Consider the following 24,323-nt stretch of genomic DNA (forward strand, 5'->3'; position numbering starts at 1 on the left):
ATAAAAGTCTACCCACCATTCCAAATCAGTAACAAGTTTGCCTTTAAAAACAGATTAAACAAAAAATACAGCCCTGGAGGGGATAATTGCAAAAATGTAATTAGGAAGGGGGAAATACAACTTCAGCCTTGCCAGCCAGACCTGCTCTGCTGTTTGCAGCATGAAGCTGTGCTGAGGAACAGGGCATCTCCAATGGTTCTGCTGGTTTTCTTGGCTTCCTAGCACCATTTTCAGTTAAAAGATGTAACATCCAGAGAAAACACGCTGTGCCCCTGTGCCAGAACCACCCTGATGGTGAAGCCCCTCTGGGACAGCAAGTCATCTCTCCTCTGTAAGGGCATAACAGCACCAGGAGCTTTGCCCCTCTCTGCAGCTGCCCATGCAGAAACCTTTTTGGATGAGGCACAAACAACAGGCCCCAGGCCACACAAGACGGCTGCAGCACCCAGGGTGGCCACAAGCATGACTGCATTATATACATATTATACATATATGCATTATATACATATTTTCTAAATAAGCGTCAAGCTTTTATGAAGCCCTAATGCCTGCTCAAGCTTCCAGACATTCACACCATCCACACCACTCTTGTCCTGAAGGGGTTTTTAAGTCACACTTTAAGCACAGTTCAAGAGACATTGCAGGGCAGTTGTACTCCATCTGTCTCTGGAGACAGTCTATGTGTTTGCATATTTGCCAGTGACACCAGTGTCACAATTACTGTTGCTATTTTATCTCTCCATGTCTGTAATGGGGATGAGGGAGCTGACGACAGTGCTGGTGTTTAAGTGGCTCGCTCAGCTTAAAAACATTTATACCCCTGGACTGCGAAGTACAGCACAAATCTAATCATCTATCACATGCCAACTTGATAACGAACACTCACCACCATATCAGGTTGAGCAATCACAAGAAAAACGCAAGGTGATTTGAGCTGCAGCTGCCTACAAGACTTTGACAAGGGTATTAGATGAAAAGATGCAGATAGAGTCACTGCTTTCCATGTGAAGTCAGCAGAGCAAAAGCAATGTTTAGGTGAGATGCTACATCCTCTAACTTCTTAGTACATTTGCAGCACTTCTTGTAATATCCCGATCCAGCCAGAATCACCTGGGGCTCTGTGTTGGAAGTTGCATCTTTTGAACAAATCGGAGGGGGAAAAAAATGTCTGAGGCCAGGACAGCCGGCGCAGGGAACCTGGCCTGCCATGAGGCATCTGCCTTTCCCACCATGCCACTCTACCTCAAACTCCCATCTGTGCACTGGAGCCAGGAGGACTTTCCCCATCACTGTGGGCCAGGTGAAGATTCAAGATTGCAATGTATTTGGACCCTATCGAAAAGTCCCTTAAACATGGACCTGCCACAGGCTTAACTGGAGAAGTCAAAACCATCTTGTGCTTCCAGCTGCCTGCCCAAGAGACACAATACATGTCTCCCTTAAACATGGTCATTATAAAGCCCACAGGTCTGCGCTGGCCCTATTCTTGGGGGTTTTTAACCTGGGAAGTGCTGGAGAAAGGCAAAATACCTTGACAGACACCATCTCTCCACATGAGCTCTGTAAATTCCACTTTCTACCACAGCACAATCAAACCAGAGGACAGTGGGGTGGGTATAGCTCCCTGGGCACCAAGTGGGACCGATAAAACCATCAGCTTTTGTGAAGACATTATCCCCAGACAGACAGGATCAAGGAAGTCTTGTGCTCCACTGGCAAAGATGTCAAGTCAAGGCACCCCACAGGCTCCTCAAGCTGTGACCAAACCCACCAGTGCTCTGCAGTAGCCAGGCCAACACCTCTGTGAGGATGGGAGACTGTGGCCTAGAGGAGAGCCATCATCCAAAGCAGGTGGTGAGGAGTTGGCATCAGTCTGACACCTTTCCTCCAAATCCCCTCCTTCAGCCTCAGGACAGGCCAAGGGCAACAGGAGGGCAGACACAGACTGCAGCCTGCAAGCCAAGCATGGAGACACCTTCACCTGGCCCATACAGGAAGAAGGGGATGAAGTTGCTTCATATTCACATTGGGGAATTTTTGGCCTTTGCCCACCCCAAAAATCTTTGTCCATAACACTCACCAGCTCTGAGCAACATTTGGCCAACTGTGCTTTAAGTGACAGCATTTCCCAGCAGGAATATTCCTCAAGATATCAAGTCTTGCTTTTCTAAAAAGCAAAATCAAGTATACCTACAGAGGGTTTTCATTCCCCCCACATACCCCTTTTAAATTTTCTAGGATTTGAGACTCCCACAGGCCAAATTTCACTGAGCCACATTAAACTAATAGTCCCATAAAAGGCCCATTGCAAGAGGTAATTGCATTGCAAGACTTTCCCATAAAAAGCATAAAAAGGCTGCCAAAAGCATTTTCCTAAGGTCAATTAGCCCATGTTACCAGAGCTGGAGGGGGAAGTCAGCCCTGGTGCTCCACTTTACGGCCTGTTTAATCAAAGCCCTTGGGTTGCTGCTCAGATGGGCCAGCAAGGAAGGAGAGGGGCGAAGGGCAGCGCGTCACCAGGCAGCATCCTGGCTACCCGGCCGGCCGCTCCACTAGCCCACATGAGGGGCAGTGCCAGTACGTGAGCAGGGCTCCAAGGAGAGGTGATGGGGAAGTCAAGCAGGTTATGGGATCACAAGAGACACCCGTTTTCTCCAATGCCAGGAGACAGCGCTGCAATGTACCAGACCGCAATACCTTGCTGTGTTCACGTGAGTTTTACCTCAGGATTTGGTGCTAAAGCTCTTGGGTTCCCCTGCCCATTGCCAGCAAAAAGGCCTCTTCAATTCACCTTGCCTCTACAGAGCAGAGGCAAAACAGCTCCAGCCTCCGCATCCTTCCCTCCAATGCAGCTTTTACCCATATGCTTCACGTGCCTGGACAGCAGCAGAGCCCAGTCCCCACGATGGCAGCAGCCTGTGCCACCGCTTTCCCCATAGACCTTGGGCTGCAGGCAGCCAAGGGCAAAGCAGACATGGGCATGTGCCTACAGGGAACCAGAGCTGCCAGCACATGAAATAAAAGAGCATGAAGAAACCCAGACCTCAGCTGCAAAACTTGGTCAAAGCCCAGCAGAAATCCGCTAGCTGCCAGCAGAGGAAATGGGCAAAAGCTATGAGGCACTCAGCAGAAGCCTCATGTAATTTCCTGCCAGATCATGCTAAAGCAGAGAAAGGAGAGAGAGAGAAGGAAAAAAAAAAAAAAAAAAAGCTCTCCCTCAGCCCTGCAGTAAATTACAAGACATATCCCTCGAGAGCACAAGGTGAAGCTCTTGATCAGACAAGCGATGCTGGCGTGTAATTCCCCTTGATAGTCCCGATTTGAATGTTAGTGCTTGTGAACAGCGCATGACTGACAGCTCTGGAAGGCGCAGGCTCCTGTAGAGAGCAAACGGAGCACCAGCCACAGGGGCTCCCCACACAGGCCTGGGCCCAGCCAGCTCAGGGAAAGGCTGCCCTGTGTCCACACACCTCTGGGGAAGGGCTCAGGCTCCATGGAGCTCCTCCATCCAGCCCTCGCACACTCCACCAGAGCCAGGCACACAGGGCCAGCAAGAGCTTCATGGGACAATCTCCTCCCTCCGAGATAGGTGAAATTCAGGCCCTTCACCCAAAATGCAGCATCGCTGTGGATCCAAGCCACATCATCAGCACCAGGCACAGGCTCTGCCAGTTTCTAACATCTCTCTGCCCTGCAGGACTAGGGTATTAGTTGCACTCAGGAAGGGGAATTGGTACCAAGTGCTTTAACACAGAAGAGATGCACATCCATCCTCCCTCACCACCAGCAGGACCCACCACTGCCCGACCCACCAGGAACCATGTCACCACCAGAGCCTCAACACTTCAGATGCAGCAGCATCTCAACACATCATATTAAGAGCAAAGCTCCCGATTAGATGTAAATTGAAAATATACTAAATCTCCAGCTAATGTACTCAAGCAGAGATGGATTGACTTGGGCAACAGAAGTCATTTAATTGCTCCCTTCTTCCAGTTAACACAAAGCTTTGGCTTGTCTGCAGCACTGCATGCAAATTAAAAGACTCATTTCAACAACAAGAAAAACAAGATCTGTTCCAAAAAACCCCAAACAAGCAAAACCCAAACAGAATTAAGGAATTTTGAGAATAACTCTTTGGCAAGAAAAAACTACTGTTGATAGCCAAATTCACAATTGGTGCAAGCACCAGGATCTAATAAATAGCTCACAGCTAAACAAACAAAAATTCAAAGCAAGTAAAGAAGGGCAGTTTAAGATTGAGTTTGCCTTCCTCTATTCCCTCTATAGCATCTGAATTTGCAAGAGACTTCTTAAATGGATAGACTTGTACACACTCTGGTAAGAACTTCAGTGATGGGTTTGCTAACCTGCCAGGAGAGGATACATCCAAATGATTGCACAGAAATTGCAGGGGATGAAGCAGGATGAAGTGGTTCAGGTGGGGACTGGCAAATGGGAACATTTATTAGGGCCGGGCCCCCTGAGCTCACAGTGACATCCAGCCACACACCACTGCACAGACTTCATGCAAGGGGCAGACAAAAGCTCAGCACAGCTTTTGCAGAGCAGAAATGAGCAATCCCGAGGATGGTCCCCAAGTTCCAGGTTGCCACCCATCAGGAGACAGATTGTAATTGAACGTGTGTTTGCTCCTTTGCCTGCCCTGATTGCAAAGTGAGACAGGCTCACAGGAATGCCGCCACAGGCAGCTCCTCCTTCGGGGTGACAAAGGCAGTTTGAGCAAACACATTTTACTTGCCACTGGGGCTGGCTGGGAAGGCATGCGGGGACAGTCCCCACAGCCCAGCTGCTGTGAGGTGACTGCTGCCATGATCATTTGTAACTGCATGAACACTCAAGTAGTCCTCAGGAAAGCAAGATTTTGACTGGAGTGGGGCTCAACACTTCTGAAAAGTCTTTTCTTTAGCCAGAACAGCTGCTTTTTCCCAGAAACTCCCCATACTGAAAACAAAACTCTAGAATGCTTCTGCAGAGGGAATCAAGTATGAAAGGTGTTGACAAATATCTTTATATTGGTAGTGGGGAGAAATGGTAAAACACCTACATAACTGAGCTGCTTGCAAAATGCTACTCCTTTACTATTTGTTTTTAATCATACTAGAGCCCACAAAATTGGCAAATACATTCTTAACCTGAAGTACATTAAAAGCCCACATAGAAATGCTCATATTCCTACTGAAAGGACTTGCAGATAAGTAGCCAGCAGTGGCAGGGAGTGCCGTGTTTCACCCACATCCCATCTGCAGGTGCCTCAGAGGACTCAGGTCTTTCAAGAAAAATCCAAGATCCTTTGAAGAAACCTTGGGACCCTCTCCTCTCTGATGTTAGGTCAACCAACCTTCTCTCAGAAGACACTCGCTCCCATGACGAACTGTCACCAACAACCTGAAAAATAACAGAAAGCAACATGAAAGCACAATTTTGGATTTCCAGCAAACTGAGGAAGATCACTCAGTGCTGAGTGCATGGCCAGGAAACTCCCTGCTCATTAGGAGGAAATTGGGGGCAGCTGTGAAATGCCCATGTCCAGAGCCTTTTACCATCCCTGGGAGGCAGACACCTCCCTATGACCATGAAGGCACCCAGGGTATAACACAAAGGTCACAGCTAAAAGGCTACAGGTGCACCTGATTAAGGGAGTGCTTCAGAGTAAAACCCAACTCCAAACCCATTTTTCAGCACCTGTCCTGGAGCCACCAAAGCCTTGGTGCCAACAACATACAAGCCCGACCAGGCTCCCTTCACAAGAGCACGTGTCCCCAGACTTGCATTCACACAGGGTGGTCACCCAGCCCAGAGTCCCCCCCCACACACACTCAGCAAGACACTGGTGTTTGAAGCCCCAGCCTAACGGGCTGACAGCAGCCAACCTGCAGAGAGAGGCAACAGCAGATGCTGCTCACCCCAGCCTAAAGCAAGTTGCAACAGGCTCAGAAACACACAGCACATGGGCAGAAGGGGATTAAAGGGGTGCCCTGAGCAGGGACAGCACAGCCCCACCTTTCAGACACCTGAGAAAGGGACCAGAGAGCACCCTATAGGGAGCTCATACAAGTGCTACAGTAAAGAGCTAGAAAACTAGGTTCATGGCAGGATCAAATCCTGACATCCTCCAATGCAAAGGCAGCCAGACTCACCCGTGCAGACAGCTTTAAAAGCACATGAGCAAGGAAGAGCATCAACATCAACCAGCTGCTTTTAGAAACAAGCTAAAAATATTCTCCCTTAGAAAAGAAGGCACAAGAGCTGAATCACCTGCTGGGAAAATGCTCCTCCACCACTGAAGTACCTAAATACAGGTGGATCTGATTTAGATTTGCCAGTTTGGGTAAGGACAGGTGGGACTGGGCAGCCCTCAGGAAATGCACCGCTCCCTCCACAGAGGTGCTGGCCGCCTGGCTTCTCTTACCAGCTTCCCCACTAACTCAACGCAGGGTAATTCCATATTGGGAAAGGTGCTGCTGGTGGGGAATAAACCAGCACTTTCTTTTTGCTATCACTCCTGCCACTAATCTGGAGTACAAACATTTCACCCAAATACAAGAACATGAGACAGCAACCTAGTGCACTGCTGGAGGCTTACACAGCTACTGTCACCCACCTGCAAAAAGTGCTCCAGGACACAAACTGCTCTGCAGGGAGTTCTTTCTTGTCCCACGTAGCCAGGATGGCTCCTCTTTTTTCAGCTGGGCTTTCACCATCTCAAGTCATCTTTCCTGCAGGCTCTTCCTTTCCCATCAAGTGGCAGCTCCTCTAGGCTATTCAGCAGGTAGCACTACAGCTGTTTTTTCCACCCTGCCATCAGGTTACAGTTCCCTGCAGACCAGAAGGGATCCCAGGGCCAGCAGGGAATCCAGGCAAGGCAAACAGGACAGACTGGAGAGGGCAGCCATGCTCAACCAAGAGCCCAGATCATCAGGAACCTCCCCAAGGCTGGGAGCAGCAGTGCCCCCAGGGCCACAGCAGCAGAACTAAAGACCAGCAACACCAGAGAGCACCTAAGAAAGGAAGTGGAGGGTGCCCAGGCAGGGCTTAAATAGGCTGGGAAGGCCCCAGGTGAGGCCAATCAGGATCATCAAGGCTTGTTAGGCCACAGGGCCCCAGAATGTGCTGTTCAAGGTACCCTTGTGAAATCTCTTGTGAAATCTCTTGTTTGTGGGTAGCAAGGACTCCCCCTTTCCTTCTCCCCCAAATCCTGCCCTGGTGTATTTGTACCTCTTAATGTTGTGAAGCCTGAGTTGTAACCTGCTTTTTCACTGCTGTTGATTTAAAGGGTTCCCAGATTTACCCCTGTGGAGTATGTTATCGGTGATGTAGTATGTGCTACTACTGCTCTGAATTCACAAAGCCGGGTGTAAATTAAGGACTGGATTCTTGTGCTGAGTGCGCCAGCAGCTAACAGGCAATCACGGAAAGGTCACGCTCTGCACTTAAAACTCGATAGCTCACTTCACAGTGTCTTGTTTGGGTCCTGCTCACACGTATGATGAATATAGGGCTACCAGACACAATCAGAGCTTAAGTTATATGGGAAGGTACTTAAAACATTGCCTACATGCCTGAAAATAAACAGTATTATATACCTTGTTCCCTAAAAGAGAATCCAGGAGATTTACTATGCAATCTCCTACAGCTGCAATCCAAACCCATTAAAATGAAGGAAGACTGCTCTGATCTAAGTGCCATGGATCACTGCTCTTTGTCTCCATCTTTTCCCATGTCTTGCAGGAACAAGAAGTTAAAGACATGCCTGCTACTTCCAGGCTTACATCTTGCACAAACTGGAGTTCAATTAACGTTATTCTGCAACAAAACTTGGAGCAGCTCCTCAGAACTGCTGCTCCCAATGCAGGAGTGACTGAACAAATGATACTCTCATTAATGCTCTGCCTTCCCCGCTGTGTGAGCTGAATCCTTGAACGCTAAAAGCACCTCAGCATCAGCTGAGTTTGCAGACATCTACGGTGATTTTTCAAGTTTCTTGACTTTTAGAGAGAGGATGGGGGAAGGGATTGGATGCTTTAATCCATTCTACTATATGAACTCAGAAATGGTCCGACTCGCTGGCACTGTAGATTCAGCTGGCCTCAATCATTCAATCCCTGGTTCTGCTAAAAGTTACTGGCAATAATTTGATGACTATATGTATGTATATTTTTTCCTCGACTCAACACGTGTTTTACTTTCTCTAGAAGTAAGAAACGGATGCAATAAAGCTGGGCAGCGTAGCCAGCATGTTTTAATCCTGCAGCCTGAAGGTGTGGATGAGCAAACCAAGCGCTCTTGCACCTCTCTTCCCAGGCCTGCAGTCTGGCGGGACCATTTGCTTTGAAATACCCACAATTCCCTGTGCTCCGCTTTTTCTTTTTAAATCTAAGACAACTAAGCACTTTCAGATAGAGGGGAATTCATCTTTGCAAATCCTCAGTTAAACATTATCACACCCATTTTCGAAACTGGAAAACTCAGGCCAAGGATTATCTAGGGCAGGAGCATCTCACTAGAAATAGTCCAATCTGTGCAATGGAAGCTACTATTAAGTATGTATAAATATGGAAGAAGCTGTTTTAATGCATTCATAAAAATATAAGCAATTGAGGAACAGATGCCGTTTGCTTGGCTTCGTTCCCTAGGCCGTGATCACTGTAACACCTCATCTTCTAAATCCTTACATGAAACAGAAGGAAAGATGTACATAGACTTGAGTTGTCTCTGGGTAAAGCTAGGAAATATGCTTCACAGTTCACAGTGTAATAAATATGTTGTTTCTCGATGGGGTGACAGTGTTTTGCGAGTCTAATGGCACCTCTCCTATTCACATGCATTAATAAATGTGCCTTTGCCAATTTATTTCAGTCCAGATTACTTTCCAGGATCAGTAAGCAGGCCAAAGTCCAGCTCCATGCTGGGTTCTCAGACCTTTAACAGAGACTTTCTGTAAAAACCTCAGCTCAAATTGATTTGAGATCCCCTCCAACTCAAGTGTCCAGGTCAGTTAATCTGATTTTACTGTGCCTGAATTACTGTAACCACAGGGACATGTCACGCTCACAGAAGACATGATTCAGACAGCATGACAGTCCTCAAATGATACCTTTAGCATAATACATTTGACAGTGAAAGAGCAATAATGGCATTTGGGGAACAAAAGAAAAATACAATAAATCTGATGACTAAGTGTTCCAGTCCCTGATGTAAAAGCAAAGTAGATCCCTGTCGTATTTAACTTGATTCCTCTGAATTAAACACTTCCATTAAAAGTTTCCCACAGTAGCTTTAATATTTAATTATGCATTCCACCAAAGGAAAGATCAAAATCTTTGCAAAGGGTTTTTTGTGCATGTGAAATATTTATCAGCATATCTCTTTGGACAAGCATTTTTTATCCCCCAGGCTGGGAAAGGGCTTCCATGTACAAACCAGTTTCAAAACATTTTATTTTACAGCTAGGAAGTTTTCTATACTTCAGCACCTCATGCAGTGATTTTGTTATTTCACTTGTTAATGAATGATAATTAAATGTCTTTTGGCTAGAAAGGTTGGAGGGTTCCTGCTGTATTACAAAAACAATTTCTGAAAGTTACAAAAATGCCCAAGTGCCTAGAAAATGAAGAATAAAGTTTGCCACATTTTGAGTCCAGGTTTCAATCAGGAGGAAGCATTTAGAGGAGAAAAGAGCATGTTCCAGATAGAGTATATAGTCTCCCTGGCTGAACAGACATAATTATGTCACTTTGCATCTATCAGAGTAAACAGAATCACACTCTTAAAAATGTACATTGTGGCCACAAACTTCCTTGATCTTACTAACAACTGTGGCAAATACTGAGTAAACCAAATTATATGCTACCTGCACAAAAGGCTGTTACATGTGCACATCTAAGTAAAGAGTTGTCAATTTTGGCTTCGCTCAGTAGGCTCGGGAACACCTGGTTATTAATTTTTCTTCTGTTTTCTCAATCTTTTCAGTTGGTTTCAGTCAGAGGATAAACAGAGTGACTGTTTGCAACAGAGGCAGGTAAAGGGAAAATGACTCTACATATTAAGGCACTTTGTGGCGTTACATTGCTACATAAAGAGAATTGAAGAAGAAATACCAGTATAGGCTCCAGTGCAGGCTTCTGCTTACATCATAAGGGTAGAATTTGGTCCACATTCAGAATACCAAAATTACATTAATTCTACTATCAAACGCCTTTTTCTGAAGGCAACACAGTGATTTCAGAGGGAAAGATGATTCTGGGTTACTTTTTAAATTATTATTTCTCAAACATTGCAATACAAATGGAGTTTACCAAGGAACTGGGAGATGGACTGCCATAAGATGGGTCCGTTCCTAAGCTGTGACATTGGGAAGGGGTCTGCTGAGAGCAAAGCCCCCTCCAGTGAAGCGAGGAACATCAGGTCTGTGCCGTGGAAACTCAGACTCCACGTCCGTCAAGGATCGTTCCTTCTCCCTTGAAACAGAAACAAAGAAAACGAAAAAACTTTTTTTTTTTCATTCCAACTGCGCAGAAACTAAGGAAATCTGTGTCCTCCAAAGTTTCTTTGATGAAACCATGTATGTAGAGATCATTAAAAATTTGTTGATTAAAGCCTGTTAGGCTAAACCACCAAGACGAGGTGTCTGTTTGGATCTAATTACAAGACTGCTGATGTTTTTTGGAATTATTAAAAATGAGAAACAAATGAGCTCTCTTAAGCTAGCTAGCCCCAAAATGGTCAGAGCACCTCATTAGAAGAAGTCTGTGCATGAGCTCCGTGACTTCAGATTTCTAATCATCATCCCATTCTGGCGAGGATACGTTTGTTTTCAAACAAACAGCCACATTCATCAAAGGCGCAATGGGGAGATACTTTCCCTTTGTTGAATTTTAATGAATAAATACTGCTCTCTGTCTTCACATTTTAACAAAGTTCTAGGGATAATTATCCTGCCTGCTTCATTTGCAGAAAACTAACACGGGGCTGCGTGCGCAGTGATGGCCCCAGGAAGCTGCTCTGCCTGAGGACCCGGGAGGGCTTGAATTTGGTAGCCTAAAGAGAACAAAACAAGGGGTCGCAGTTTCCTCTCTAATGAGCTTGCTGAGGTAAGTACTGCAGAACAAATATAAAGGACAGTGTTTCAAACTGGCTGTGATATACCTGGAGGTTTCCGAGCTTGGTTTTGAGATATTTATAATTAACCAAGTGGGGTTTTATGAAGTACTAGTTTATCGTAACAGCAGTGGTCTTGAGGCTTTACAAAGGAGGTCAGCACCATTACTTTTATTTTACAGGCATTGAGACTGAGACACAAACATGAGTTTTGCAAAAACTAGGCTTTTGCAAAGTCTAGTCTTGATTGATTACCATCCTCAGTCCCCCAAAGGAGAACAAACTTGCTAGAATTAGTGTTTTTCAGACTGTCCCTCAACAGTACCAGGTAGGGGAGAGAGAAGGAAGCTCAGAGAAGCCCTCTATGATGACTTGATATGCAAGATGACTCAGATGAACTGAAACATAAAGATGATTTGTAAATGCTTTAAATGACACCAATGTAGCACTAACAGAATTGCCAGCTGACAGAACTAAGAACTTGCACATTCAGATGGCTCAAACCATCCCACTGCTGAACTTGCAACTCTGGGGAGGGAAGAGGGTCCAGCGTCCTTGCTCATTCTGGCGCCAGGCTCCCATACAGACAGTCCCAGAGGTGCTCACGGGGTACAGAAAAATTTGTGCAGCTGAACTGTGATACATTACACAGAATTAATGTGCAAGGAGCCAGGTGCAAAACCTCCTAGTTACCACTGACATTACTCAGTATAGTTATTTACACAAGTTGAGCTGAAGCACCAGGTCTCTGGTGCAGATTGAAGCTGGCTTCATATTTTCTTACCAGTCCTTACCAGGATCAAACTGATATGCAGGTGCTACAGGCAACTAGGGAAAATAATGAAGCAGAGAGGGATCAAGAAGCAGAAGGAGAGAATTGGGGGAGTGAGGAAAAGAGTGCTAAAACATCCGGGAAAGTTAACATTCAGAATGAGAGAGCAGAAAAAGAGAATTCCAAATCCAAAGCAAAATTTCAAACATTGGATTTTCAGCTCAGACCCAGAAAAAAGTTAAATTCCTGTTGTCTCTTATTAAATTCCTTCAGCATCCCATGGAAAAGTGCATTAGTTCAATATCAAGTCTTTAAATCACAAACCAGAACTGTCTTGTGTGAATCAATAAAAGCTTTAGATGATACCTTTGCGTGGGGTTATCTGAGAGTATAAATTCTCTTCCGCACCAGTGTAGTCAATAATGCTGCTAATGTTGTTGTCCTTACAGGATCCTCTTTTTATCAGCAAAACCAGCCACGTTTATTTCAGACATGGTGTTAACATTAGCCAGTGTGATAGAGACCAAGTCAGTGCTTACATGTCACTTGGGATTTAGAACAACCTGAGATTGTAAGAATCAAACAGCCCCGGCTCTTTGCCTGGTGCCTACATGCCAGGCTTTGCCTTCCCAGCACAGCCTGTGGAATGGCTGCACGTCAAGGGGCAAAAGCTTCCTCAGGGAGGGATCTGGCTGCAGAACTGGCTCTATCGCAGAAAGCAGACGAAATGCTGTGCAACAAACACAGTTGGCAGAAGGACAAACGTGTAACGTGGTTGTTTCTGCCCCACTCCTGCTGGGCAACACCAAGAGGAATCTAGAGATGGCAGTGGTTGCAGTTATTTGGGACTGCTGTGCCGAGTTGTGCCTTGGGAGGTGCATACCCTTAAAGCAGGATGTGGCCTAGCATGTCTGTCTGGAAAACACCCCAGCGGAGGGCGGCTCACAGCACAAGCCCAGCACCTGGCTGGCCCTTGGCTGCCACACACAGAGCAGAAGTGTCAGCCAGGGCGGAGGGTAACGTGCTGGTAGCCAGCGGTGGGGGGAAGGAGATGCTGTGGTTTGTGAAGCAGCAGCAGCAGCAGCATGTGGATATATTTCCAGAGCAGAGGTGTCACAGCGTTACAATGCTCATAGGACTGCAGCCTTGCCTGCCTACAAGCAGAACAACCTCTCAAACTGAACTGAAGGCAGAAATACTCACCCTGAACTTATAAACAGTGCAATCGGTCTGGCACTAATTGATCCACATGAGGAAAATTCCACTCACTGTGGGTTAACAGACCCAAGTTCAATCACTACCATCTCACACTATATATATATGCATATATATATATATACATATATAAAATATATATATATTTTAAGCACACAAGTTCCCAGTAAGGTGTTTTATTCAATAGTTATGACAGGAATTAATTTAAGTAGGACGTAAGTTTCTTCTCAACAGATGCACAGAAAGAAACATGAAGCCAGGATCCAAAGGCAAATATTAAAACTATCAAGAGGAGGATACTTAGCTGCTGGAAACAGATTAGCAGACATTGTGGTAGCCTCGTGTATTGATCCTAGAGCTCCAGGAAGGCCATTAGCACTGCACAGTTGTTGCTAATTCTAAACATTAAGGCAACCTTACATAATTTGCAGATGGACAAAGGTCGTTGTTTATCACTGACTCTAGTTAATTCAATCATCAAACTGCTCACTAAAATATGATTAAGAAAGAAATGGATATAGGCAGATTTTAATTATATTCAGCAACACAGAGCTGTGGTTTTTGGTGTGTATGAGGAAGGGACAGGATGAAGAAGCAAAGGAGTAGAAAGACAAAAGCCATACACAAAATAAAAACAGTAACAAATCATATTAGCTGCAGAAATCTAACAAATATTTATTTAAAAGGAAAAGTCAAGTAACTCAGTTTTCAAAAGTGATTAGTAATTTTGGTAGCCTAGACTGGAAATGATCAGAATAGTCTCATCTCCTCACCTCTTCAAATTAGGTCACTTTAACAGATCCCAATTTGAGTAACTAAGATCTTAGTCATTTACTTTTAATTGAGAGGAGGAGCTGAATGCTCAGTTGTGGACTGACAGTGACAGGGAGGTGCCATCAATCTTCCTTTGGTTAAAGGAGAGACAAGAGCTTTCTACAGGAAAGTTCTTCCACTCTCCCTTTGAATGAGCAAGAAGTCCTACAAAGCCAGGCTACAGGCACTGCCCACACTCCTCTACGTGAGCGTAGGAAGAAAACAAGAAGCGGATGGGGATGGGCAATGTCCTTCCCTGCAACCACTGCTAAAGACATCCAGCCTCGGAAGGGGAAGTCATCAGTCCCAACAATGACATTATTCTTATATCAGGGTAATGTAGTTGCCACCTGAAGAAAGGCCATCCTTCCACGTAAAGTGCTTCTTAAAAGATATTTCATATTAATAATAAATTGGAATAACACACTGAGATCCTTACAATGTTTGAGGATTTCTCATTAGATGCGAGAGACCAGACATTATTTTGCATCCTCTGGGCACCATGTCATTGACATGAATAATTTAACTGGACTGTACAACATCAGACACAGCAACATTGGTTTTGTTGTGTCCATAGTCTAAGGTAAATCTAAACAAGATTGAAGTAACACAAAGAGAAACATTCAGAAAAATTAGTCAGTAAAATTATATTGCTTCAGCAAAATTTGGCCACATTCTGATCTAAAGCATAACAGTCTATAAAAAACAGGCTTATGCAGAGAGATGGATAGACAAAATTGTTAGTGCCCCATACCTGGCCTGCTGTTCCTTGCGTTTCTGAGCCAGATACTTCTTTTTCACATTCAAAAGCTCGTTGGCAAGTCTTTCAATTTCATATTTGTATTCTTGGCTCTGTGATTCATACATATTCAATTCTGAAGACAAAACCTAACAAACAAAAGACAAAAAGCTGAAACAGAAGACGTTAGTTTCACATACAGGTAAGTTTTACAAGCACTTACTCCTTTCGCACTCAACCGTATAAAGCATCATTATTTCCTAGCACATCTTATCATCATCATCTCATCATGATGTTTCATTTGACCACCTCTGCCCCCTAAGGACACTTTACAAAACTAAGGCTGTGCCATTTAACTACAATAAAACATGTAAAATATACCCAAAGCATCACTGGAATTGTATTATTACTACATATATTAGCTCTTAATATTCTGAGACACAAATCTAGATGTAAATACAAAATTAATGGCTTAAAAATAATACTGAGGAACTTTAAAAAGTTCATTTTTTAACAAGTAATGTTTTCCTAGCATTTCAACATCTTGATTTTACATTTCTGATATAAATAATGTATAACAGCAAAAACAAAGTAATAGCAGATTTGCACAGTTTGAACAAAACCGTGGTATTTAAAATGAAAGGCTCCAGCATAACAAGGCAGAATTGAAAGTTATGAAGCACAATGTGAACTGAACATTTCAAAATGCCTTAAATACTTGCAGTGAAATTAGACTTGTGTTTTCTATCTTTTACCAGCTATAAAGAGGCTGCCAGTGCCTAGACTCTCAATGAACAGAGCAATTATTACTGAGAAATTTTTCCACCCTCTGCCTTTCTGATCATTATTAGTGTTTCTAGCTGATGGCTTTTGTAGCACCGCTCCAAACCACCTTCCATACTTGTTTCATGCAGACATTATGAGACCTGCCTGTATGAAACTGGAACTTTACTAATGGGTTTTATTCACAGGGATCCACTTTGTGATCTGAAGTAATTAAATCTACACAGGCAAAGTAGTTTCAGGCAGTGCAAATATGAATACAATTCTGCTTCCATGTGAACCAATAAGCTTTAAAGTGAATAGCAGCAGGCACAGTGTGCTCTCCTGCTTTAAGAAGGAAAATAACTTGACCTGGCACCATAGAATGACATGCACAGCAGTACACAACAGCATACTGTGCCTGAAATACACAGTAGCAATTTACTGCATTAAGGACGAATGGGAACCGTATGGAAAACTTCACATCACGTTCAGTTTAGCTACATTTTGGCTTCTATTTTACATTTTCTACACTGCTTTTCCCTTCCTTGGAAATCTAAGAAGATTTGCATAACAGGCTCTTTGTTTCCAAATGCCCATCTGCTCCTGCATTTTTTTTCCTCGTGGTTAGGATAGACATGATTATGATGCAGTGAAGAGGAGATGATGACTTCAACAGAGAAAGGAGCTGTAAAAGCAGATGAACTCCTGGGGAGAGAGATCTTTCATGCAGCCAAGAACGTGAAAATATCAACTCGTCCTATTGCAGAACCACTTTTTAATATCACACTTTCGAAGTCTTCCAGAAGGTTCCTTCAGAACCAGGAAATCCTCCCTTTGGTGACAAGGGGTTCGGATGGGTTACTCCTGTAATCTCTGTAATAGGCTGCAAGTCTAATATTTGTGTATGTGTTGCAGGAGAAATAACAAGAATTTAAGAGCAATTTCTCAATATATTTCCACTAGCTTGTTAAAAGAAAATGAAATGGTTTTGATTTGCTTATTACAAGATCTTAATAATTTAAGACAAGGGAAGGAGAATAAGCTCAACAGAAAATGGATTGTATCCCAGGATGTACATGCACAAAGAGCATTTACAGCAATATTCTGCACAATAACACTTTTTTTCCCTCTCTTTTTTAATGAAACACACAAACATTATGTGACAAAAAGCTATTCCGCCACCATTGGTTCTCCCTAGGGGAGGATGCAGTATTAGCCTTATTTTCCTGGTATTATATGCTAAGGCTTGCACATCGATCACTGGAAGTCTCCTTAATGCCGAGCTCTCCAGGATCACCCAGGATGTAACCGTGCGAGCCCGGCAGCCTCTTGGCCAGGGACACGGAGCATCTCTTACTTTCAGCTGCTTTGTCTTCTCCCGGAGGGTGTGCCGGTAGAGCTGCAACTGCTCTGCTGCTTCAGGCCCAGGCTGTCGGGCCAAGACGTGCTTCAATTCCACGTAAAGCTTCTCCTTTTCCTAAAAAAGAGAAGGAAGGAAAAGCACACATCAATGCTCTTGCTTGAAACTGCTAGCGCAGCAGCACAACCTGCGATGAAATCAACCTCGCTGAAAAATGCAACTAAACCAGGAAGATATTTGCAGAAACAAATCTGCCTGTGTGTCAGTCTCTCCTGGCTAGCCATAAGGTATTTAAAGTTGTTGTGATAGCAGTGGGAGAGCTCATTAAGAGAAACATCCAGCTAGTTTGAGCGACGAATAAAATCCTCTTAAACTCTGCCATCAGTGAGCACACTTTACTGCAGAGAACATAAAACAGTTACAGGAAAAGTATCCGGGGTGGGAAATTAATTACTGGTAACTGTGTTTATTGTACTCTTTCTTCTCATGAGTCACATTGCCTTGTTTTAAGGATCACAGTTCCATCCAACAGGGACTGACCAGACAGCAGAAATCTCAGCAAAGAAATTGCTCCTTCTTCCAAACAGAGTCCAGCAAAGCACCTAAAAGTGCCACACATCCATACACCAAGTGTATATAGGTGTCTATATACACATGCATGCATATATATAAATCCTGTGCCTTAACTGAGGGACTCTGGGGCAGAGGAGAGAAGGACAAATAATAACAACTATGACTAGCATCACTACCAGCAAATAATTTCTCTTTGCTGTGTGTCTGCTCTTCCTTGAAATTAAAGCTCAATTCTCCTGAGATTGGGTATAGCCATTCCTGAATGGAAAACTGTGGACCAACTTGTGAGTTTCTCTACTGAGAGACTGCTTTCAACTCTGTTTTGAGGATGTCCTTTTCTTCCCGTCTGAGGAATAAAGCACTGAACAAAGCCATCCTTGCAGCTTTTCACATTTCAATATTTTTATCATCTACCCTGCCACCCTAAGATTGTTCTTATTTAACATTATTTAGGAAGGTATCCAGACAGCTGGAAGCGAATAGGAGTTGACTAGAAGTAGCACCTGCAGACAAAAGACCTAAGAATGTTTAACTGAAGAGGACAAAAATGACAAGTAAGCGGCAGGATATGCGGGTATTTACACGGGCTTTGACAAAAGAGTTTTTCGCTGACTTTCTTGGAAGCTCTGTCTGAATCTCTTACCAGAGAACTCCATGTTGCTGCGGGAAAAGGAGCCTTAAGAGGGGTAATAAAATGATGCACTTGACTTTGCTCAGGGGTTGAGCCAGCACTTCTAAAAATTACTTGTTATTTTGAATGTGTAAAATCCTGGGTGTTTAATCTGTAATAGTGAAAAGAGTCCACAATTTCCAAACATAAGCACCTTCTAAAAATCATGCACTGAACACTTACATGTTGGAGACCCAAAAATGGAAGCACTTCAAACCATGAATCACTTCTACAAACACTGCCCTTCAGTTCTGCACATTACTGGGGGTTAAGTCCTTACAAATGCAGAGAATTTCTTCACAGTTCAGAGTAATCAAGAGACCTCCTGGGACTCAGGCAGGAGCTTGCACTGTGACAAAAATTAAACTGAGAATTCTCTCAGTGGAGAGCTGTTATGTCACTCTAAGTGGCTTCTGCTACTACCTTTTATTCCTGTGGGTGAAGATTTTGCCGCAAGTTAAAAGCAATAACACATGAAAAATCTGCCTTGTCAAAACGTGTCCGGTCAGTATTAACATTCTACCTCTGAATGTATAGCAGATTTGTATTTTGGAAGAGTGCACTGGTAATTTGGATAAATATGGAGCAGTTGATGGATTGAAGGTCTTATGTGCAATTGTTTTCCAATTTATTTCTCTCCTAGCCCTCTACAGGGGCCAACCAAGCTCTTCAGACACTGTGCAATGGTGTGTATAATAACCCCATTTAGAGACAAGCAGGCAATTCTATTATAAGGAGTATCTATCTTATGCAACAGAGACTCGTTAGCTGTCCAACATATATTGTCTCCATAATCCAGCAGAGGCAGAACCAGCTGTCTTATAATGCGTATCCTGTCCTTCCTTGCTAAGCACTGTCCATCTCTTTTAAATCTAGTCAATTAATATGTCACTGCACTAGAAGCACCATATGTCAGCAAAACATTGAAAGAAAATCCTGGATATTTAATTCTGTCCTCATCAGCCCAAGTCTGTAATCACAGGTTGGCATCTTCTATAGTCTCTGAATTTTTACCCCGGGATGCAATAAAAAGTTGACTTGTGTGTCACATATTATTGTATTTACCTTTTAAATGAAATTTAAAACTGCACCTGCAGAGTAAATCTAAGGTGCACACAATATAATCAGCAAAAAGGTATTGCTTAAGCTAGGTATTTTTATCTCCATGCATACAAAATCATAAAATCAGGAATGTCTGGAGAAAAAAAAAAACACAGAAAATAAAGGAGAACAAATTTTGGCTTCTGCAGTGCTTCGACTATGCTGGAAGGACAGACAAGATGTGCAATGTGTATTATATGCAGATCTCCCATACATACCCATCTACCACCCAGAGCTCAGGATGAATGCAAGGGCCTGCAGCGTGGTCTGGCACATGAGATGTGCTCAAAGAAGCACTGCTTTCAGCTGTAGAGTGTAAACTAGAAAAAGGGATCTATGTTGCCTTTTGAAAACAAAATACATGTGCATTCCTTAAGATGTCTGAGAAAATCGAGTGCGGATGGATGGAAAGAATGTATCCCTGTCATAAGCTAGCAAAGGAGGTCAGTGATGTAGCAGTAACTAATAAACAAGAGGGCAAACACACCTGCTCGGTGTCTATGGGAAATTAGTGGGCAGTGTTTTGTCCAAAGCAGAAGCTGGGAGACTCCAGCTCGTACTGGAAAAGTCCAGACCCAGACTTCATTTGTCTTGGTGGCTATGTGAATACTTTTGGAGTACATGCTACGTGAGCCCTACACCCATTGTGTAGGAGTAAGTCAAATTATTACAGGGTGCATAAGACAGGGGTTTTTGGCATGTCCCAAATTGCTTCACACACATCCCCACCCTCACACCACACTGTAATCACAACCTAGACATTGCCAGGATTACAGATTCTTGAGGTGAATCTTTTGAAGTTGCAAACACACTAAATGTATTACCCTTCTTCTTGAGGACATGAAAGAAGACTCACTAGATCTCTCTATAACTCCAGATTCACCAATTTTAGGCTTTTTTTGGTAAGAGGGATGTGCATTTCTCCAGATTAAGTCTGGGCCAGTACTAAAACTTTTTAGGTGATCCTTCCTGTGGCAAAATTCCCGTTGAACTCAGCATGTGTACAACTGTAGTGCTGAGCCTATAATTTCAACAAGCTAGATTGGTTTATGATACAAACTTAGCCAAACCTATGGTGCAGAGAGGAGCGTACATTCATTTTGTGTATGCAGTGCACACTGGGATGCTCAGATTGAGGGTTACAGTCAAATCTCAGGCATTGCAAAGAGAAATTCAGCACCTCTGCAAATACCTGTTGTATATGCTGTGTAAATAAAACTCCACATTATTTTTAGAACAGCTCTGCCTGTCTCAGATTTGTTTTCCATGGGAGGTCTGAGGAGCACACAGATCTGCCTGTAGGCTAGGCCACGACAGTATGTTTCTGTGTCTCTAAGTCTCTCTCTCATTAATTCTGTGGGTTTTTATTTGTTTTTTTTGTTGTTTTTTTTTTTGTCATTCCCCCCTAAATTTAACTGGCTGCTGCCTCAGTCAGAATCCTGAGTTCTCCAGGTCTGTTTGCTATGCAACAAACTGAGAAAAAACATTTTCTTCTGTAGCAGACTGGCTGGTGTTGGGCAGATTTCAAGGCATTGATTCTTCAGGACTCCATGGTCACAAATTTGCTCAGTCTGCAACAAGAAGAATCACTTTTGCAATCACAACCCTACTTCAAAATAAGCCGTTGCTGCTGACCAGTACAGACCAGTTTGCTCATTCTTCCCTGAGACACAGACCCAAAGCGACACCAAGCCATTTCACTGCCTTCACAAGAAGGGAAAGGCAGTCTGTACTGCTGGGAGAGTCCAGCACACCAGCTATTAAGACTGAAAAAATCATCCTCCATTTCCTGCCATATTCTTCCTTTCCAAGACACCAGGACACTCCTGAAATGACCCTACTTGTTAGCAATGCCCAAGGTATCACTCTTAAGCCAGAGACGATGGATGACTGTACACTTAACGAAAGACTATTTACAGCAGAAACAGGCCATGAAGCCTCAGCTTTTTATTTTTACAAGCTAAGTAGATAATTCAACAGATTTACCTGGTATAGCTGCATGTCATTGGCCATCTAAACTAGACCTGCAAAATCCTACTATGCATCCAAGGCTCAATCTTATACAAATCAAAAAAAAAAACCCAAGCCCTTTCAGCTGAAAATTTTCAGAGTAAATTTTATTTGTGTTAGCTCCTGTCTCCAGTAACTGAAGCTTTATTGCCTTCGGCTACAGAAAAAGCATGATTAAGATGTAGAGCAAAAGTGTATAACGCTGTGTATGATGGCAACCCCCAAAACATTTACTCAAGCTAAAAATCCTTATTTAATTAGTAAGGGGGAGAAAGCAACACAGTAACTCTGTAAGTACACTACAGTTCTTTACAGCTTTGCTGAGGAAAACAAGTCAGTCAACATGCCACGGGGGGTTTCTTGTTTATTGGCATTATAACCAAAATGTCAGAGCTATGCTGAACTCCAGAGCCATTTTGTTTATGATGCCATGAAGCAGCAGAGCATCCTTGAGGGGTAGTGATCCCCTTTCTGAAGTGTTAAACAGAAAGCCGGAATCTGGCTTAACTATATGTACAAATATATATATATAAACACACACAAATGTACATATATACACATATACATATACACACACACTCACTTTTATTTTATATATATATATACACACACACACTTTTATACACATATATGTACACATACTTAGTTATAGCCATCGTACCTTCATAAGCAGCATGCTTTTTTGTGTGTATCAGTGTATCTAACACAGTAGCTGTTGGCTCAGGATATCTATGATTAAGCGTTTTATGAGGCACAGAGAAGATTAGCATACACTAACCTTCACAGATTTTTGTAACAACAGAAGAAAGCTGCCTCCAGCGTGTTGAGAAACGTGTGATACGAACTTTCTCAATAAACACTTTTCTATAACTCTTGCTATTTCTTATCTATTTCCTATCTGTCAGCAAACACCTTCGCAAGCAGCAGTTCCCTAGAAAAGCCTGTATTTTCATAATCATCCAGACACTCTTTTAACTGTCTGGTATAAGGCTTTTATTGGGTAAATGAATTCAGGTTTCAAACAGGACACCAAAGTCCTTTTTCCTGTCCTGTCCTGTCCTGTGGGGATACTAATATTACATGAGACACTTGGGGCTTTCTTGTTAAAATGCTGCCACCAACCTGAAAGAAAGGCTGGGACAATATCCCTGTCTTTGGTGAAATTTGCACCACTCTAGATAGAGCTAAATGAAACTTGTCTGAGATAACTTACTCCTCCAGTTGATAATAATGCTCTCAATAGCAAATTTATTTCCTTTGGCAGAGAGTAGACTGCAGAAAACTGAGTGGCATTTTCAAAACAACTTAATGAGGGAGAAAAAATACCTTGGAGCATCTTTTAAGGTCTTCACCCCTGACTCTTATTTGTAACGATATGAGTTGAATGCTACATTATTACCGTCTTCCAGGAACAACAAAGTACAAACATTTCCAGCTAAAGTGCAATTGCAACTTATTGTTATTATCACTAGGCACTAGGGCATCTTTCTTAAGAAGTCTGTGGGAAAACAGTTTCTTTTCCAAAGGAAGATCATGCAGGTTATTTATCCTCCTCTCCCTTCAAGACCTCTGAACTCTGACACACAGGATAACAAGCTATTAGAAGGAGAAAACGGCATGGATGTCTCTTGCTAAAATAACAGCAACAGTTCCCATTTTACTATGGATATACATAAGACCTTATACAGCAGTTAAACAGCATAGCTCTTTTAATCTCAGTGTTTATCTTTTATATTGTAGAAGACGACAAATTAATTATCCTCTGATCTTTCGTACATGCCCACAAGAACACACATACACACATACATACACCCATATACACAAGTGATGTGGTGAGTTATTTCCTCCAGCTGAGCATTACTGGTGGCAAGGCATGGATTTACAGAAACATTCCAGCTGCTTCCCAACATGCAGCTTGACAGGATGGGCTGGGGAGAGCACTAACCAACCCTCTGTTTCATCTTCTTTTGGAGACTTGTTTAAAAGTGCCTTGGGTGAGAATCAGAGGTTGACACAAATCTTATCAACAAGGAAGTATAAAAAGGCAAAGAGTGGGAAACCTTTACTGAGCTGATAATTATCACATAAGAGGTTTCAAGCTAAAAAAGTCTGCTCCTCAACTGTATACCATTTGACTTAAAAAACTCTGTATTCAGTGAAACAATATGTCTTTTAACTACTTAATACCCATTCAGACTTTAAAAACATCAGATGAACCCAATGAGAAGCACCATGGCTCCCCTGTTAATGATTATTTGGTGCTGTAGATGGAGGCTTGGGACAGAGTTTCCTGGAGGACCTGGCCTCGGCTCTCAGTTCGGCCTCTCCTCTGATGGATAACCTCAAAGGGTGCCCAGAGAAACTGCATAGCAGCTTTCAGAAATGCCTACCCGAACACTAGGCACCTAGATTTCTTTAATCACCTGCTCGACGTAGATCCTTACCTTTCCCTGAAAGATGGGAGCGCTTAGTTTCAAGTCTTTTGGTGCTCCAGAATCGCTACCTTTGAACAGCTGTCTCAAAGTCAAGCCACTCTTAAACCTACAAATGCCTGTCTGACAAGGCAGCAAAGCCTACACACATCTCTCTGACAGGGAGCAGAGTCTCCCCACACATGCTGAACACCGCAGGGGCGGCAGAGTGGTCTCCTGCTACACTCTGGAGCCTGTTAAGAGGCAACGGTACCTCTGAACACCATACACAGTGATTCTGAAACCATGAACGTTTTACACCACAGCCTCCCTATGACCCTAATTTGAGCTAAGCTCTGGTTCACCTCCCAGAGATCTTTGTCAGCTCCCATGGCCTGTTTCTTATAAGCCAGAGAAACAGGTCTAAAGAAATGGGAGAGGGAATCCTGATATCATACAAAGACAACTTTCTGTGCCTAGGGTACTGTGTCCTGTGAAACACCGCAGCTACCCAGGCTAAGCCAGGCACAGGAAGGGTCCAGCTCCTCTGCCCTGTGCTCTAAGGCGACGCACGCGGCCAGGCAGTTGCCCTGTGTGGGCTCGTGGCACCCACAGCACCGGTGCTTCGTGTTCAACTGTCTCAGATGAACAAGCACAGAGTTTGTGTCATCATCTGTCCACGCTTTAAGGGTTTTTTTTAACTACGACACCAACTGCTTGTGTCAAAGCAGCGTAAGCATTGCTGCGTCTTTCTGCGTGTGTTTTCCCAGCAA

At 43.5% G+C, this 24,323-nt stretch overlaps 1 protein-coding gene across 1 annotated transcript in view; it reads right to left on the reverse strand.

Moving 5' to 3' along the window:
* Window positions 1-10,144: 10,144 nt before the first annotated feature.
* Window positions 10,145-24,323, reverse strand: part of CFAP58 (cilia and flagella associated protein 58) — a 56,706-nt gene continuing 42,527 nt past the window's right edge. Inside the window, exons 16-18 of the mRNA XM_088528847.1 lie at window positions 16,783-16,902; window positions 14,676-14,809; window positions 10,145-10,481 (exon numbers count right to left, since the gene is read on the reverse strand). Coding sequence (XP_088384973.1) covers window positions 10,361-10,481; window positions 14,676-14,809; window positions 16,783-16,902 — 375 coding nt within the window. The 3' untranslated portion in view covers window positions 10,145-10,360. The remainder of the gene's footprint in view (window positions 10,482-14,675; window positions 14,810-16,782; window positions 16,903-24,323) is intronic.

Source organism: Tinamus guttatus, unplaced genomic scaffold (assembly GCF_059628265.1).
Source record: "Tinamus guttatus ecotype Peru unplaced genomic scaffold, ASM5962826v1 Tinamus_guttatus_pri_ptg000314l, whole genome shotgun sequence".
Lineage (NCBI taxonomy): Eukaryota > Metazoa > Chordata > Aves > Tinamiformes > Tinamidae > Tinamus > Tinamus guttatus.